The 15,659-nt window shown below is 39.3% G+C and overlaps 1 protein-coding gene across 1 annotated transcript; it reads right to left on the bottom strand.

Moving 5' to 3' along the window:
• Positions 1–7,102: 7,102 nt before the first annotated feature.
• On the bottom strand, positions 7,103–8,938 carry LOC128238004 (uncharacterized). The gene has a single exon (XM_052953576.1). It carries the CDS (start codon positions 8,936–8,938, stop codon positions 7,103–7,105), a length of 1,836 nt encoding a protein of 611 aa, XP_052809536.1.
• Positions 8,939–15,659: the final 6,721 nt, after the last annotated feature.

Consider the following 15,659-nt stretch of genomic DNA (forward strand, 5'->3'; position numbering starts at 1 on the left):
AAAATCGGGAAGTCGGGATGACTGCAGATTTTACGAGATTCTAATGCGATATTAAATATCAATGTCATTTAAGTTTGCTGCAGAACCTTAATTCTGCGGCTGGAACTTGAAAACTTATTTAAATACATGCATACTCTTGTTGCGTTCTTCTTTGCATATATGACTTCAGTCGGCGATTTTAAATCCGATGCAGAACAGAGATCACAATGACTAAAATACTTACCAAACCAAGAACTACTTTTTGAGGCTTCATTCTTTCATCGGCATATTCAACGATGTAGACGACAAAGCCTTTTTCAACGATCATATATATTTGCGACCTAGAATGATACTTCCAAACTTGTACTAAAACTAAAAACGTTCATCTACAAGAAGGCTTGTCATTGTATGGATTAGGAGTTTACTCCGCCATATAAATTATGGATTTTCAAGGCAACGTTTCGGCAGTGACCTGTCGATGGCATTCGCATCCTGCCGAAATATATCCTGTACTAGTCGGTATCTTTTTAGATTGTACATGCATCGCAACTGATTCTTCAGACTGAATGGGAATTTATCTCGGTAAGGGAACTTATAGAGTAAACGACAATACATGCACTACTTTCATGATTCATGATTTTGCAAAATTAATGACACCATGATACTGGTTTTCCTCTGTCGCTGCTGCAATTGCTGATTTAAACATATTGTCTTCTTTATGCATGAGTTTAAAGGCTAGTTTATGAAGACAGCGTCTGAAAGAGAAAAACATGATTGCAACAGCATTGCCAGAATAGGTTCAAAGTAGCATATAAATTAACATTTAGAATAAAAACCACGACAAACAGGACAGCGACATTTCATTTGATAAACTATTATATTTGATAAATAAAAATGTGCCAATAATGTCAATTGACAAAGTTTAGTTGGAAATCAAGCATTTATGAAAAATAGTTGTTTATATTCATGTAAATTATGTATGTTACACAACAATTGAACAAACAATGCCTGTGCTATATAACATACAGGAACGACAATTGCTTGTTATAGTTTTTACTTAACTAAACATACATGTATTTTCGACATCTCGTTTAATATATTGTCCCTTTAAATACACACTTTCGTCAAGAGCTGTTCCCGGATACGCTTACGGTGTCCGGCATGGCATACCAAGTGGCTAAAAAGAATGTACTTTAAAAACAGGAAGATTGATTGCATACTTAATTAAACAGTTAGTCCCGGATACGCTAATGTTGTCTGATATGGCGTACCAAGTGGCTCAAAAGGGACCTTTCAATATAGCAATTTGATCCTCAGTATATCTTCAGCTTTATGTCAATCAAATTATTCTATTGACTCTTTCATATTTGAAACAAATCGAAAATCAATGTTGGCGAATTTCTTCCTAAATGCTCATAACTTTCCTTTTCAGACGCTTTGAACATTTTTGAACAGTGTGATTTATTATTTTTAAACTAGGCAAACCTTGATAAACATCTGATATAAATGCAGTGCATTATTCCAATTTGTATCAAACCAATCAGCATTTTTCATTAAACTGTCAACATCACATAGTCTGTTACTGTAGTCGCAATATTTAGATTATACGTGATCCGCAAGACAGCGAATAGCAATAGAAAATCTATCTAAAATATCATAAATTGAGATTCCATCTCAACAATCTATATTCACAATTATCAAACAGCAAATACCACAATCTTAACTAATCAGTGAGGATTTTAATCAGTAAAATATAACATCGGTGAAATGAAGTTAATTAAATACATACAAGGTATCTTACACCTTTCCAATGCATATATATCAAAATACAACGATTAAGTTCTTTTAAATCAATCTTAATTACTCGAAATAAAGATGAATTTTAAATTAAACATTTAAGGCAAAGAAAACATGTTAAATGAGGATGATTTATGGACCGAAGAGGAACTGAGATCCATCTGACATCCTCATTCCGACTGCCCTGTCCGTAAACATGCGTATGGTCCAGTTATGTCACACTTTATTTGTAATATAGTACCGAATATTTATGGATACCGTTATTGTTTGCATATAAAACAAGAGGTATCTTAAAAAGAGATGCTATGCCGTAGTAAACCAGCGGGATGACTAGTGTCCTTATTGTTTGTTGTTGTTGTTTTTTTTGTTTAAAGCTGCACTCTCACAGATTTACCATTTTTACAACTTTTTTATTTTTTGTCTTGAAAAGAGCAAATTATTGCGTATATATCTGCAAACCAATGATATAAGATTGCTGACAAAAAATCAGAACGTAGATTTTCATATTTCCATTTGAAAATTAATGTTTTATTGCCTACTAACGGTTTAGGAAAAATGCAAAAAACATCAATTTTTGAACTTAAATATAAAAATCGGCGATCTATTTTTTCTCAGCAGTCTTAGACTGGTTTCCATGGTGTTTTGCAAAAATTGGCTAGCTCCATGACAAAATATAAAAAGTTGTCAAAAGGTTCAATCTGTGAGAGTGCAGCTTTAATTGTTGTGAGGTTATTACTAGACGGTGCAGCTTTTTGGAAGGATTATCATAATCATGCAAAGAATTACAATGTTTGACTCAAACACATGTTATGTTTCACTCCTAAAAAAGGTAACGAAACGCCATATGCTATATCATTCAATCTATTGTAAGGTGTCAATATATATGATAAACAGGAACTCAGTTCTTGATATTATTCGTTTAGATTATTATGGTATTACACCAAAAACAATCAAGTCAATAAACAATGTGAATACTATTTTAAGCGTTTTACTTCTTGTGAAGAGATCGAAGGAGCTTGTTTCCGATACTCCTTTATTTGACTTGACTATTTTTTACAATAACGAATGGGATTTCTGGTTTAGTTTATAATGAAATTTTTAAATATATTTAAATCTTAACAACACATTTTTCATAATTAACAATTTATACAGTTTTTAACTGGTTTAGGTTTGTGTTATTTTTCACTGAAATGTTTTGCAGTTGTGTCAGAGGTGCTTGGCTACATATAGTTTATTAAGCATTAACAATTAATAATTTCTTTAATTTTTTAGAAATCGGAATCCATTTGATACATTAATATTAGTAATTAAGTAAATGAATGGCCATGGATTACCATCGTATTTTAACGGGTTTTTGTCAATTCAATTCAGTTAAGAATACCATTACTCTTGTTTTATTCTTCTACTGTGCAGTCATTATTGTTATGTGATAAAATTAAGTAAACTTATTTTCTGTTTGGTGCATATTCTTCGTATGCATCTGTGTACTTTATCAAATGCAGAGTTGCTCTAATTAAGTTGAAATGAGAAGGATAATGATTTCTTTATATTGTATAATTATTGTGTATGTCAATTGCAGCAAAACTGCTTATTATTTAAAATGAGGTGAAAGACTTCCAAGTTGCATTAATATATATGACAAACTTTTCCCGTTTATTCCTAGTATGTTTCACTGAGTCATTAAGAAAACTTTAACGGTAAAGTACCCGGCAATAATACTTCAAGCCCGTAGAGGCGGCGCCTCAGTTCATATTATAATTTCAGTTTATAGTGGCCAATTAAAATCTTTATTTTATTCAGCTCATTTAAAATCGATGCTATTTTTTTATAATTATAAAGTTCAAGTAGAGAATTGCTTGTTTAAAACACAACTTTCTTCTGATCTTGATTATCATAAATGACAATGGTGAAATGCTAAGGAACCTAAGAAAAACCTAAGAAGTGCCTACAAAAGACCGACCTCCTGTTCATGGCCTTATTGCAAAAAAGTATGTTGAAACAAACGTACACACACTCTTCATTATGAACAATGTTATATTTATTTAGCACGGGATATCCGCATATACACAATGCTCGAGAAACTACTTTACTTCATTTTCTACTCATTTTACTACATTTTGTTTAAGTGCTTCGCGTATTTAATCAAGTTTAAGCCAATGAATTATGCCATTGCTGATGATCAACCTTATTATAATTATAAACAATCGATCACTACCCCTTTAAAAGTACTGGCTTTTTGACTTGTATAATTGTGAACATACCACTTGTGACAGTTTAGTGGACAGTTGTATATATTCCAGTCGCGGTCTGGGCTCAAAAAGATGCCCATTTTAGGTTGACAATAAATAACCAATATAGGACCCCCCACCCCCTGTGAATCCCATATGTCCATATGTGTTCCCACATAGCCCCACATCGGTGCCCATGTCAAATCACATATGAGCCTCACATGGATTCCAGTTGCAAATCCCATATGAGCCCCAACTGGTTTGCCCATTCGGCCCCAACCGGTAAGCCATAGTGGCCCCATGTGGGCCCCATATGGAATGTTTGCTGGGTACTGTCTTTATCAAATAGCCTTATGCAACTTTCTCGAGGCTTGCATCGAGGCAATGTGCGTCAAACGAAATTAATAGCCCATTGCTAGGATCAGAAAAGAAGTAGACGTCATCTCTCACATGATTAAATGTACAGGGATGTGCTAATGTATCCATAAACTACGGAATGCCGTTAGGGCCATCGCCTGTAAATGTGGTGATCTGAAACGCGATACTCAATAGTACGATGATAAAAACGCGAAATAACGAAACTACGATAACGAAAACGAGACAGAACGATGATTAAATGCGGGTAGGTTAAATTCACACACAGGTTTTAGAAGTTCCGGAACCTTCTGTTTTCGGGGATAATAAGTCAGCTATGGAACATTTAAGTGAGGTATTGGCTGTAAGATTTGCTGCTAATGCTTAAGTTGCTTTTGTGGTAATTGTAAATATGCATGAGCGAAGTAGTTCGTATGTGGTTTAATTCAGTGTGTTATATATTTTCCCTTTTCCTGGTGTGTTTCGTAATGTTTTTTCAACGTTTCATAACATTTAAAGTTTGTTGGAAGTAGATATTGGGCTCTGTATGAGCAGGGTCTCAGAGTGAGACGAATTTGTTCGGGATGAGCGGTGTCCGAATAAGACGGTTTTGCTCTGGATGGAGCGGGGTTTCTGAATAAGACGGTTTTGCTCGGGATGGAGCGGTGTCTCTGAATAAGACGTTTTTACTCGGGATGGAGCGGTGTCTCTGAATAAGACGGTTTTGCTCGGGATGAGCGGTGTCTCTGAATAAGACGGTTTTGCTCGGGATGAGCGGTGTCTCTGAATAAGACTTTACTCGGGATGAGCGGTGTCTCTGAATAAGACATTTTTACTCGGGATGGAGCGGTGTCTCTGAATAAGACGGTTTTGCTCGGGATTGAGCGGCGTCTCAGAGTAAGACGGTTTTGCTCGGGATGAAGCGGTGTCTCTGTGTAAGACGGTTTTGCTCAGAATGGAGCGGTGTCTCTGAGTAAGACGGTTTTGCTCGGGATGGAGCGGTGTCTCTGAGTAAGACGGTTTTGCTCGGAAAGGAGCGGTGTCTCTGAATAGACGGTTTTGCTCGGAATGGAGCTGTGTCTCTGAATGAGGCGGTTTTGCTCGGGATGAGCGATGTCTCTGAATAAGACGTTTTTGCTCGGGATGAGCGGTGTCTCTGAATAAGACGGTTTTGCTCGGGATTAGCGGTGTCTCTGAACAAGACGTTTTTGCTCGGGATGAGCGGTGTCTCTGAATAAGACGTTTTTGCTCGGGATGAGCGGTGTCTCTGAATAAGACGTTTTTGCTCGGGATGGAGCGGTGTCTCTGAATAAGACGGTTTTGCTCGGGATTAGCGGTGTCTCTGAATAAGACGGTTTTGCTCGGGATTAGCGATGTCTCTGAATAAGACGGTTTTGCTCTGGATGAGCGGTGTCTCTGAAAAAGACGATTTTGCTCGGGATGAGCAGTGTCTCTGAATGAGACGGTTTTGCTCGGGATTAGCGGTGTCTCTGAACAAGACGGTTTTGCTCGGGATGAGCGGTGTCTCTGAATAAGACGTTTTTGCTCGGGATGGAGCTGTGTCTCTGAATAAGACGGTTTTGCTCGGGATGGAGCGGTGTCTCTGAATAAGACGTTTTTGCTCGGGATTAGCGGTGTCTCTGAATAAGACGGTTTTGCTCGGGATGGAGCGGGGTCTCAGAATAAGACGGTTTTGCTCGGGATGGAGCGGTGTCTCAGAACAAGACGGTTTTGCTCGGGATTAGCGGTGTCTCTGAGTAAGACGTTTTTGCTCGGGATGGAGCTGTGTCTCTGAATAAGACGTTTTTGCTCGGGATGGAGCGGGGTCTCAGAACAAGACGGTTTTGCTCGGGATGGAGCGGGGTCTCAGAACAAGACGGTTTTGCTCGGGATTAGCGGTGTCTCTGAGTAAGACGTTTTTGCTCGGGATGGAGCTGTGTCTCTGAATAAGACGGTTTTGCTCGGGATGGAGCGGGGTCTCAGAACAAGACGGTTTTGCTCGGGATTAGCGGTGTCTCTGAGTAAGACTTTTTTGCTCGGGATGGAGCGGGGTCTCAGAACAAGACGTTTTTGCTCGGGATGGAGCTGTGTCTCTGAATAAGACGTTTTTGCTCGGGATGGAGCGGTGTCTCTGAATAAGACGTTTTTGCTCGGGATGGAGCGGTGTCTCTGAATAAGACGGTTTTGCTCGGGATTAGCGGTGTCTCTGAATAAGACGTTTTTACTCGGGATGAGCGGTGTCTCTGAATAAGACGTTTTTGCTCGGGATGGAGCGGTGTCTCTGAATAAGACGTTTTTGCTCGGGATGGAGCGGTGTCTCTGAATAAGACGGTTTTGCTCGGGATTAGCGGTGTCTCTGAATAAGACGTTTTTGCTCGGGATGGAGCGGTGTCTCTGAATAAGACGGTTTTGCTCGGGATTAGCGGTGTCTCTGAATAAGACGTTTTTGCTCGGGATGGAGCTGTGTCTCTGAATAAGACGTTTTTGCTCGGGATGAGCGGTGTCTCTATATAAGACGGTTTTGGTCGGGATGAGCGATGTCTCTGAATAAGACATTTTTGCTCGGGATGAGCGGTGTCTCTATATAAGACGGTTTTGGTCGGGATGAGCGGTGTCTCTATATAAGACGTTTTTGCTCGGGATGAGCGGTGTCTCTGAATAAGACATTTTTGCTCGGGATGGAGCTGTGTCTCTGAATAAGACGGTTTTGCTCGGGATTAGCGGTGTCTCTGAATAAGACGTTTTTACTCGGGATGAGCGGTGTCTCTGAATAAGACGTTTTTGCTCGGGATGGAGCGGGGTCTCAGAACAAGACGGTTTTGCTCGGGATGGAGCGGTGTCTCTGAACAAGACGTTTTTGCTCGGGATGGAGCGGGGTCTCTGAATAAGACGTTTTTGCTCGGGATGGAGCGGTGTCTCTGAATAAGACGTTTTTGCTCGGGATGGAGCGGTGTCTCTGAATAAGACGTTTGTGCTCGGGATGAGCGGTGTCTCTGAAAAAGACGTTTTTGCTCGGGATGGAGCGGGGTCTCTGAACAAGACGGTTTTGCTCGGGATCGAGCGGTGTCTCTGAACAAGACGTTTTTGCTCGGGATGAGCGGTGTCTCTATATAAGACGGTTTTGGTCGGGATGAGCGGTGTCTCTGAATAAGACGTTTTTGCTCGGGATTAGCGGTGTCTCTGAATAAGACGTTTTTGCTCGGGATGGAGCGGTGTCTCTGAGTCAGATATTTTTGCTCGGGATGGAGCGGTGTCTCTGAATAAGACATTTTTGCTCGGGATGAGCGGTGTCTCTGAATAAGACATTTTTGCTCGGGATGGAGCGGTGTCTCTGAATGAGACGGTTTTGCTCGTGATGAGGCGGTGTCTCTGAATAAGACGGTTTTGCTCGGGATGGAGCGGTGTCTCTGAATGAGACATTTTTGCTCGGGATGGAGCGGTGTCTCTGAATGAGACGGTTTTGCTCGTGATGAGGCGGTGTCTCTGAATAAGACGGTTTTGCTCGGGATGGAGCGGTGTCTCTGAATGAGACATTTTTGATCGGGATGGAGCGGTGTCTCTGAATAAGACGGTTTTGCTCGGGATGAGCGGTGTCTCTGAGTAAGACGGTTTTGCTCGGGATGGAGCGGTGTCTCTGAGTAAGACATTTTTGCTCGGGATGAGCAGGGTCTCTGAGAAAGACGGTTTTGCTCGGGATGGAGCGGGGTCTCTGAATAAGACATTTTTGCTCGGGATGAGCGGTGTCTCTGAGTAAGACATTTTTGCTCGGAATGAGCGGGGTCTCTGAGTAAGACGGTTTTGCTCGGGATGAGCGGGGTCTCTGAGTAAGACGGTTTTGCTCGGGATGGAGCGGTGTCTCTGAATAAGACATTTTTGCTCGGGATGAGCGGTGTCTCTGAGTAAGACATTTTTGCTCGGGATGAGCGGTGTCTCTGAGTAAGACGGTTTTGCATGGGATGAGCGGGATCTCTGAATAAGACATTTTTGCTCGGGAAGGAGCGGTGTCTCTGAATGAGATATTTTTGCTCCAGATGGAGCTGTGTCTCTGAATAAGTCATTTTTGCTCGGGATGGAGCGGTGTCTCTGAATAAGACGTTTTTGCTCGGGATGGAGCGGTGTCTCTGAATAAGACGGTTTTGCTCGGGATGAGCGGTGTCTCTGAATAAGACGTTTTTGCTCGGGATGAGCGGAGTCTCTGAATAAGACGTTTTTGCTCGGGATGAGCGGTATCTCTGAATAAGACGGTTTTGCTCGGGATGAGCGGTGTCTCTGAATAAGACGTTTTTGCTCGGGATGAGCGGAGTCTCTGAATAAGACGTTTTTGCTCGGGATGAGCGGTGTCTCTGAATAAGACGGTTTTGCTCGGGATGGAGCGGTGTCTCTGAATAAGACGTTTTTGCTCGGGATGGAGCGGTGTCTCTGAATAAGACGTTTTTGCTCGGGATGGAGCGTGTCTCTGAATAAGACGTTTTTGCTCGGGATGGAGCGTGTCTCTGAATAAGACGGTTTTGCTCGGGATGAGCGGAGTCTCTGAATAAGACGTTTTTGCTCGGGATGAGCGGTGTCTCTGAATAAGTCATTTTTGCTCGGGATGGAGCGGTGTCTCTGAATAAGACGGTTTTGCTCGGGATGTAGCGGCGTCTATGAGTAAGACGGTTTTGCTCGGGATGGAGCGGTGTCTCTGAATAAGACGTTTTTGCTCGGGGTGGAGCAGTGTCTCTGAATAAGACGGTTTTGCTCTGGATGGAGCGGGGTCTCTGAGTAAGACGGTTTTGCTCGGGATGAGCGGTGTCTCTGAATAAGACCGTTTTGCTCGGGATGGAGCGGTGTCTCTGTGTAAGACGGGTTTGCTCGGGATGGAGCGGTGCCTCTGAGTAAGACGTTTTTGCTCGGGATGAGCGGTGTCTCTGAATAAGACGGTTTTGCTCGGGATGGAGCGGTGTCTATGAATAAGACGGTTTTGCTCGGGATGGAGCGGTTTCTCTGAATAAGACATTTTTGCTCGGGATAAGCGGTGTCTCTGAATAAGACGGCTTTGCTCGGGATGGAGCGGGATCTCTGAATAAGACGTTTTTGCTCGGGATGAGCGTGATCTCTGAATAAGACGGTTTTGCTCGGGATGAGCGGTGTCTCTGAATAAGGCGGGTTTGCTCGGGATGGAGCGGGGTCTCTTGATGAGACGTTTTTGCTCGTGATGAGCGGTGTCTCTGAATAAGACGGTTTTGCTCGGGATGGAGCGGGGTCTCTGAATGAGACGTTTTTGCTCGGGATGAGCGGTGTCTCTGAATAAGGCGGTTTTGCTCGGGATTGAGCGGGGTCTCTGAATGAGACATTTTTGCTCGTGATGAGCGGTGTCTCTGAATGAGACGTTTTTGCTCGGGATGAGCGGTGTCTCTGAATAAGGCGTTTTTGCTCGGGATGGAGCGTGGTCTCTGAGTAAGACGTTTTTGCTCGGGATGAGCGGTGTCTCTGAACAAGACTTTTTTGCTCGGGATGAGCGGTGTCTCTGAATGAGACGTTTTTGCTCGGGATGAGCGGTGTCTCTGAATGAGAGGATTTTGCTCGGGATGAGCGGTGTCTCTGAATAAGACGTTTTTACTCGGGATGGAGCGGTGTCTCTGAGACGGTTTTGCTCGGGATGGAGCGGTGTCTCTGAATAAGGCGGTTTTGCTCGGGATGGAGCGTGGTCTCTGAGTAAGACGTTTTTGCTCGGGATGAGCGGTGTCTCTGAACAAGACTTTTTTGCTCGGGATGAGCGGTGTCTCTGAATGAGACGTTTTTGCTCGGGATGAGCGGTGTCTCTGAATGAGAGGATTTTGCTCGGGATGAGCGGTGTCTCTGAATAAGACGTTTTTACTCGGGATGGAGCGGTGTCTCTGAGACGGTTTTGCTCGGGATGAGCAGTGTCTCTGAGACGGTTTTGCTCGGGATAAGCAGTGTCTCTGAGACATTTTTGCTCGGGATGAGCTGTGTCTCTGAATGAGACGTTTTTGCTCGGGATGAGCGGTGTCTCTGAATGAGACGGTTTTGCTCGGGATGAGCGTATCTCTGAATAAAACGGTTTTGCTCGGGATAAGCAGTGTCTCTGAGACGGTTTTGCTCGGGATAAGCAGTGTCTCTGAGACGGTTTTGCTCGGGATGATCAGTGTCTCTGAGACGGTTTTGCTCGGGATAAGCAGTTTCTCTGAGACGGTTTTGCACGGGATAAGCGGTGTCATTGAGACGGTTTTGCTCGGGATGAGCGGTGTCTATGAATAAGACGGTTTGACTCGGGATGAGCGGTAGTCTGTGATTGAGACGGTTTTGATCGGGATGAGCGGTGTCTCTGATTAAGACGGTTTTGCTCGGGATGAGCGGTGTCTCTGATTAAGACGGTTTTGCTCGGGATGAGCGGTGTCTCTGAATGAGACGATTTTGCTCGGGATTAGTGGTGTCTGTGAATGAGTTTGTTTTGTCTGGATGGAACGGGGCCTTAGAATAAGACGGAATTTTGCTCAGGATGAGCGGTGTCCCTCAATGAATTTGTTTTGCTCGGGATGAGCGGTGTCTCTGAATGAAACGGGTTTTTGTCTCTGAATGAGACGGTTTTTGCTTGGAATGAACGGGGTCTCTGAATAAGACGGTTTTTGCTTGGAATGACCGAGGGTGTTTATGTATAAATCAATTGTAATTTTTCCGACACCTCTTACATCAATTAAACACAGAAAAATAATATTTAATATTTATAATTACAACTATAAAATAAAAAAGTATAATTTTTCCTTTGCTATTATCCAAGAACCGCAATTCACCACTCGATAATTTCAAGTAGATGTAACCTTCCCACACGTATGAATACATATTCTTCTTGGAGACACGTGGAGCTAAACTTAGTCATTATGAGACCAGTTATGGCTGTCAGCATCTCATTTATTCCCATTTTCGAAACGGATTAACAACACTTTTCAGATCAGATATTAATGTAAAGGCGACTAGTTCAAACTCTGAAATATATCTTCCATTATTCCTAAGACAATATTTATACCATTAAACCCACTGCCCTGAGGTTTATATTCATGAATGGTTGGCATATCATTACTTTCATTAAGATGTTGACCTAGATCTAAACTTTCATTTTCAATTTCATTTTTATTTGTAACTTCAGGCAAATCATTAAAAGAAATCTTCATCAGTTCTTCAATTTCTGGAGAAATCTCAGCAGCAGCAACAGCAGTCTCCTCACTCAATTCCGGCTCAAACAACTCAAAACTTCCAAAAAAGATCTTTAAATAAGTCGAGATCTGACAGGTCATCCGCCATGTTTACTCTATGCTGCAAACGAACTTTCGGTTCCAGTTCTCCGCAATCAATGTATTGTTATAAATAATAAAACATAAAACCAAATCATATTTTAATAGGATTATTGTTCAGTTGTTGCTTTTTTTAACCCCAAATATTTCTTAAGATGAAATATACACATATTAATTGCTCTTACTTATGTTAACAACTTTCTACTATGACGTAGGTTGTAAAAAGAAAGTAGTCCGGTTATGAATATTAATAAACTGATTTGCATGCACGAATGCTTCATGGGGTCATGGAGAAATGAATTATTGTCACATGTGTTGTTTCATCCAAGAGGATTTAAGCATTTACTCGCACCTACTCAAAATTGTAATTATATAAGTTTGGTCGTATTAATTCAACAGTGTAGTTTTAGTATGTTTTTGCGCAATATTACCATTAAAAATTTGTATTTTGTGAAGTAATTTATTTGAAAAAAGTATTCTTTATATTCATTTTTATATGTTTTCAAAAATTGGCATTTGGAAGAAAATTGACTCGTTAACAGTTCATCCAGATTTAAAAATATTTACATGGAATTATTAAAAAGTTCGATCTAAAAGAAAAATACTATCAAAAGTTATAAAAACCATTTTAAACTGTTTTGCAAAATAGTGCAACAAAAATACCATGCACAGATAACACTTTCGCTTTATATTTGTCAAGCATGGAAAATAGTAAATGTTCTAAATCGTAATTAATTTGCGATTGTGTTTAGAATTTCTTACACTCTTAAATGAGTGTTTTTGTAGATTCATGCTCATCAACATTAGTAAAGAATGTTAAAGAAGGAATTTTGAGATCAATCGGTAAAAATCACAAATTAAGGAACCAATTACGAAAAACGATATTGTTAAAAATGTGTAGGAAATAATTCCTGTTTGATAAACAAACGCTTTGTAACAATGTTAGTTTTTTTTGTTTTTCTCTAAGATTTATTGAGGTAGTTTCTTTAAAATGTTCTGATATAGTATTTAAAGAGGACAGTTTAATAGTTTTGTTAAGAAAAACTGATCAAAAGGGAGGTTTTGTCGTGATTGAAGAAGTACGGAACAATGTTTGTCCAGTTAAATGTTTACAAATGTATATCGATTTGGCTGAACTCTCTTAAAATTCAGAGGAGTTTTTGTTTCAAAATCTGTGTTATTCAATAAAAGATGAAAAGCATAAATTAAGAAAGTGGAAGCATATGGCATACACCAGAGCAAGTAAAAACCTTACGATTTTAGGACTATATAGCTCTAAATATGGCTTGCATTCGTTTAGGTCGGGAGGTCTTCATCTTCACAAATAGGTGTAACAGATAAATTGTCATGGTCGGTGAAAGTCGGATGTTTCAATGGATAGTTATATCCGTGCAAGGGATTAATGCAGAGTCAATTTCTTTAAATTTGTTTAATTAAAATATATTTACATGGATTTCCCCGTTTTTTTACACTCGATTAATATACTTCCCCGCTATTGACCACTCCTATACAGTCGTTGCTTTATATTTGATAAGGTTAATAAATAAATGATTAATGTTTGACTGATATGAGTAAAAGAAAACATAAAAAGTATTTATTTAGGTTCGGAATAAAACGTATTTACGATTATTGCCATATATCGTGACAGTTTAGGTCTTTCCGATTATTGCCATATATGGTAATGGTTTGAGCATTTGAAAACTTAGCGGCTAGTATATAAGCCGCTTGTTCACGTGCTTTCGTCATTCGAGGTTATATACACAGCAGAAAACTGGTTTTCCCTCCCACCTTTTATTGTCTTGTTTATGCGTGAATTCATATTTTAGGATTATGATTTGAATTATGAACATATTCATAACGTTTGTATCTTTTCAGATGAACGTATTTGTGTCGTTTCGCATGAGAGTTTGAGTGGATGACATTGTTGTACAGATTGAAAGAGGCGGTTTTATGAACAATAACTGCTTGTGGAATGTGTACTTTTGTTTTTCGTGATACTATTATAATAAATCGTACACAATTTACCACATTTAGTGGTCCGTTTTTTCATAGTCATGAAACCATTGAGTGTATGTTGTTTGAAAAAATACACTTGCCCGCTATTGAATTGTAAATTATTTATGTTTGGCTGTAAACATAAGTTGAGTTAATGACAGCTGATTTTCAGAAAGTGGGTCTTTCTAAAAGGTAGGCGTAGAATGAAGAATAATTAATAGAAATTAGTGTACTTGACTTATAAGTTTAAAAAGATAAAGCCTATTGTTGTGATCGGCCCATTATCGGAAACAATCGATTAACTACAAGAAAAGTACAGCCGATTCCAATGATCGATAATGTTTTCTTATCATCGATTAATCGGTAGGAATATTTAAAGTCGCAAACCAGGGTAAACGCCAATGAGAGTTTAAAAAGGAAGTTTTCATTTCACCAAAGTTGACTGATCGGTAAACATTTAAATTCATACTTTCATTTCAAAAACAAGTCAGAAAATCTTCAGATTTACCAAAATAAATTATTGAGTACTTACCTCGAAATAAGGGTAAGACCTTTAGTGATCTTTGAATGATAATTGCACTTTGCCAATAATTGTGCTAAAAAGTACTAAAATGTTTTTCATTTATGACAATAATTTGTTTCTATATAAATAAATGACAATACATTTTATACATATTTCTTACATATTACACAATTTTTTTGCTTCAAAAAATGATGTGCTAAACAAACACATTGGAAGTTTCAAGCCAAAATGAACTGAACCATTTATTATTACGAACAATCAAAACGTTTACTAACCGCATCCAACCGTTAAACTGATTTTAAACCAATATCCAATTATGAGCCAAGTATGATTACTGTGCCTCTTTTTGAGAGGTCTAAGAGCTGAACAAAATATTGGAATGAATGGATCAATGTAAAATTCTATATTTAGTATCACATCTCTGTGCATCATGGCCAAATTTTCCTGAAATGTTCATCATACCATTAATACCAATTATTTGAAAGGTATGTATTTATTTACAGATTTGGTTGTTTTGCATTTTCAGTAAATCCGTAATCCCAAATGGTCGACAGGTTTAGGGAACTTTCACAAACTTGAAAGAAAGAAGGACAGTGCGCAATGAAAAACGCAAGATCAACAAAAGTTGGCGAGGCGTTATTACGTAGGCATATCTGGTTCTTTCTTTCAAAGTTGTATCTGCCAGCAAGGATGTGGTACAACAGACATTTGATGCCAGGAAAGAAAGCTCCTATACCGAATTGGTTAAGTTGATATGTTATGAATGGTTACAGCAAATGGCAGGATTTGAATCTCAACGGTGTAACATGGTGAACCAGTACCAATAATGAATTGAGAATTCACATTTACATTTACATTCATTAAAGTTATGACGAATTACAAATTAATTAACTGGTTCGAATATATACTTTACTTTTTCTATTTACAATCATAACCAAATCCCGTTTTAACTTTCATTTAGGTTTAGTCTATTACTCCCATGAACTATAGCTTTTTTTCCTTTTAGTTGTACTGTTCTTGTGAGAGCTTATTAGTTTTGTCTTGCAAAATGTTGAATCTACAACAAATTTCTTAATGTTAACTGAAAAAAGCTGTGACATAGTTTAGATGAAAAGGGCAGCAACATATTTTAGTTGGTTTGCCAGAATAGAAAGACACCATAACGTTAGTCATAATATTATTGTACATTTTAAGTCATTTCGACTATAATATAATATTGATGATGTTGAAAATTAAAACACCCACTAGAATGCCAATGTATACTTATGAAATTCAAAGAAGGTAGTTCGCTATTGTGTCCGAGGCACTCGCTGTAGCGAACGTGTTTGCTGATTGCGTCTGTAAAATATGGATAAATTTAAACATTGGTAAAAAGTTACTATTAAAAGCAAGGAAATAAATTAACTTCTTATTTATGACTCAACCTAAAATTATGCATCCAAAGCATCACTACCATATGTTTCCGTACATCAAAATATATCTCTCTGTTTTTAA

This window comes from Mya arenaria, chromosome 6 (genome assembly GCF_026914265.1).
Source record: "Mya arenaria isolate MELC-2E11 chromosome 6, ASM2691426v1".
Taxonomy (NCBI): domain Eukaryota; kingdom Metazoa; phylum Mollusca; class Bivalvia; order Myida; family Myidae; genus Mya; species Mya arenaria.